At 40.4% G+C, this 2,142-nt stretch overlaps 1 protein-coding gene across 1 annotated transcript in view; it reads right to left on the reverse strand.

Annotated features, from left to right (window-relative positions):
* Positions 1-1,409: 1,409 nt before the first annotated feature.
* Positions 1,410-2,142, reverse strand: part of LOC111646576 (protocadherin gamma-A11-like) — a 3,051-nt gene continuing 2,318 nt past the window's right edge. Inside the window, exon 2 of the mRNA XM_087171004.1 lies at positions 1,410-2,130. Coding sequence (XP_087027130.1) covers positions 1,471-2,130 — 660 coding nt within the window. The 3' untranslated portion in view covers positions 1,410-1,470. The remainder of the gene's footprint in view (positions 2,131-2,142) is intronic.

Below are 2,142 nucleotides of genomic sequence, written 5' to 3' on the forward strand. Positions count from 1 at the left end.
CCATTTTCCTCATTTACTTCAAATATATGTCTGACGTCATCTAAAGTGTTTGTGATTGAATAAGTTATTTTACCGTTTAGACCATGATCAGCATCTGAAGCACTGACAGTAGTCACAATCGTGCCTTTTGCAGAATTTTCAGCCACTGTACCTTTGTATATCGGCTGTGTAAAAACAGGAGCATTGTCATTGGCATCTAACACCGTGATGAGAATCTGCATTGTTCCTGACATCTGTGGCCCTCCTCCATCTACAGCTGTTAACACCAAAGAAATGAACTCATTTTTCTCTCTGTCCAGGGGTTTTTGTAAAATCATTTCAACATTCTTCGTACCATCCGCTTGGCTGTGCAGTTTAAGTAAAAAATTATCAGTTGGTTTGAGTATGTAGCTTTGAAGACTATCTGTACCTACATCCGAATCCACTGCTCGTTCTAAATCAAATTTTGCCCCCACCACCGCAGATTCACTAATTATGAATCTAATTTCATTTTTTTCAAAGGTTGGCGCGTTATCGTTAATATCTGTAATTTCAACTGTTACACTATAAAACTCCATGGGATTCTCCAACACAATCTGAAAATGCACAGCGCACGGCGTTGTATCACCGCACAACGCCTCTCTGTCTATTCTCTCTTTGATAAGGAGGACTCCTCTTTCGCTGTTCAGTTCGATGTATTCTCTGCTATCGCCAGAATAAACATGAGCGTTGCCCAACTTCAGTCGCTTAAGGTCTAAACCTAAATCCTGAACTATATTACCGACCAAAGAGCCCTTCGTCATTTCCTCCGGAATAGAGTAACTGACCTGTCCAAATACCGACCGAAGACAAACGATCGAAATAAACAACAGTACTTGCCGTCTCATTGTTTGGAATTGTCAAGGCAAGAAGGAAAATCAACCTCGTAAAATCCGTTAGAGAGATGGCAAAGGCAGTAAAACAAAAAAGAAGCAAAAGTAGTCCTCAAATTATGAGAGAAATAAAGACAGTTGTGCCTCGTCGTGTATATCGGCCACTATACGGAAGACAATGCGGTCTGCGCCTGCCCTTTCTCTCTAATACATCGAAAAGGAAAGGCGGTACTGCTATAAATATACTACAGTTGCAACAGACTAGGCAACAGCGGCCCATTGAGTTCACAAAGCAAAACTGCAGAAATATAATCTATGTTGTGAGAAGGGACAAGTATAAAAAGATGAGGAAATAACTTACGAAGGCGAGGATTAAATTTTTGTACTATGTAGCCCTACTTAAACTTTTTATTTATTTTTTTTATCAGAATATGATTTAAAAGAGTGGAAAAAACTTTTTTTTTTTTTTACCAGAATATAATTAAAATGAGTGTAAAAAAAACATTTAAAAAAAACTAAATAATAATCAAAGTAAGGGGATAAAAACTGACCATTTTCTGTCACTTGGAGTAACATGAAAGTATAAATCCCCCATAATGCTCTCCAAGGTGCTGAAAAATTACCAAATGAATTTATTCAAAAGTTGTGACAATGGAATAAAGCACGTGTGATGTAACAGCTTTCTAACCTCTAGAGGAGAGTCCGGTTCGTCCAGGATGCTCTTTTCATTCTGTATCCGCTGCATCGTTCCTGTAGAACTGGGGTCCATTATCAGCACGTTCTGACTACCAGCTCTGCCGAACTTACAGTCACTCTTTCTGGAGTCAGTCGTCCTGCACACCTCATAATTGTACACGTGTTGGAGAGTCCCTGTCCCCAAAGTGTCTGAGTAACGTGGTGGATAATATGGAATCACAGGGAGATTGGAGTGATACAGGATGCGAGACTGTCTCCATCTGTAGATTTTCACTGATATAATAACCACTAAACACGTGATGAAGAGGAAGGAAACTACGGCCAGAGCCAACACTAAGTAAAAAGTCAGGTTGTCATTGTACTCCTTGTCGTGTGTAAAGTCAGTGAACTCCGACAACACTTCAGGGAAGCTGTCCGCCACCGCCACGTTAACACTGACTGTAGCTGAACGAGAGGGCTGCCCGTTGTCCTCCACTATAACAGTTAGTCTTTGTTTCACTGCATCTTTATCAGTGACTTGGCGGATAGTTCTTATTTCTCCATTCTGTAAGCCCACTTCAAACAGCGCCCTGTCTGTGGCTTTCTGCAGTTTATA

Source organism: Seriola lalandi, unplaced genomic scaffold (genome assembly GCF_002814215.2).
Source record: "Seriola lalandi dorsalis isolate HSWRI2012SDOR001 ecotype SW California unplaced genomic scaffold, Sedor1 jcf7180002054973, whole genome shotgun sequence".
Classification (NCBI taxonomy): Eukaryota; Metazoa; Chordata; class Actinopteri; order Carangiformes; family Carangidae; genus Seriola; species Seriola lalandi.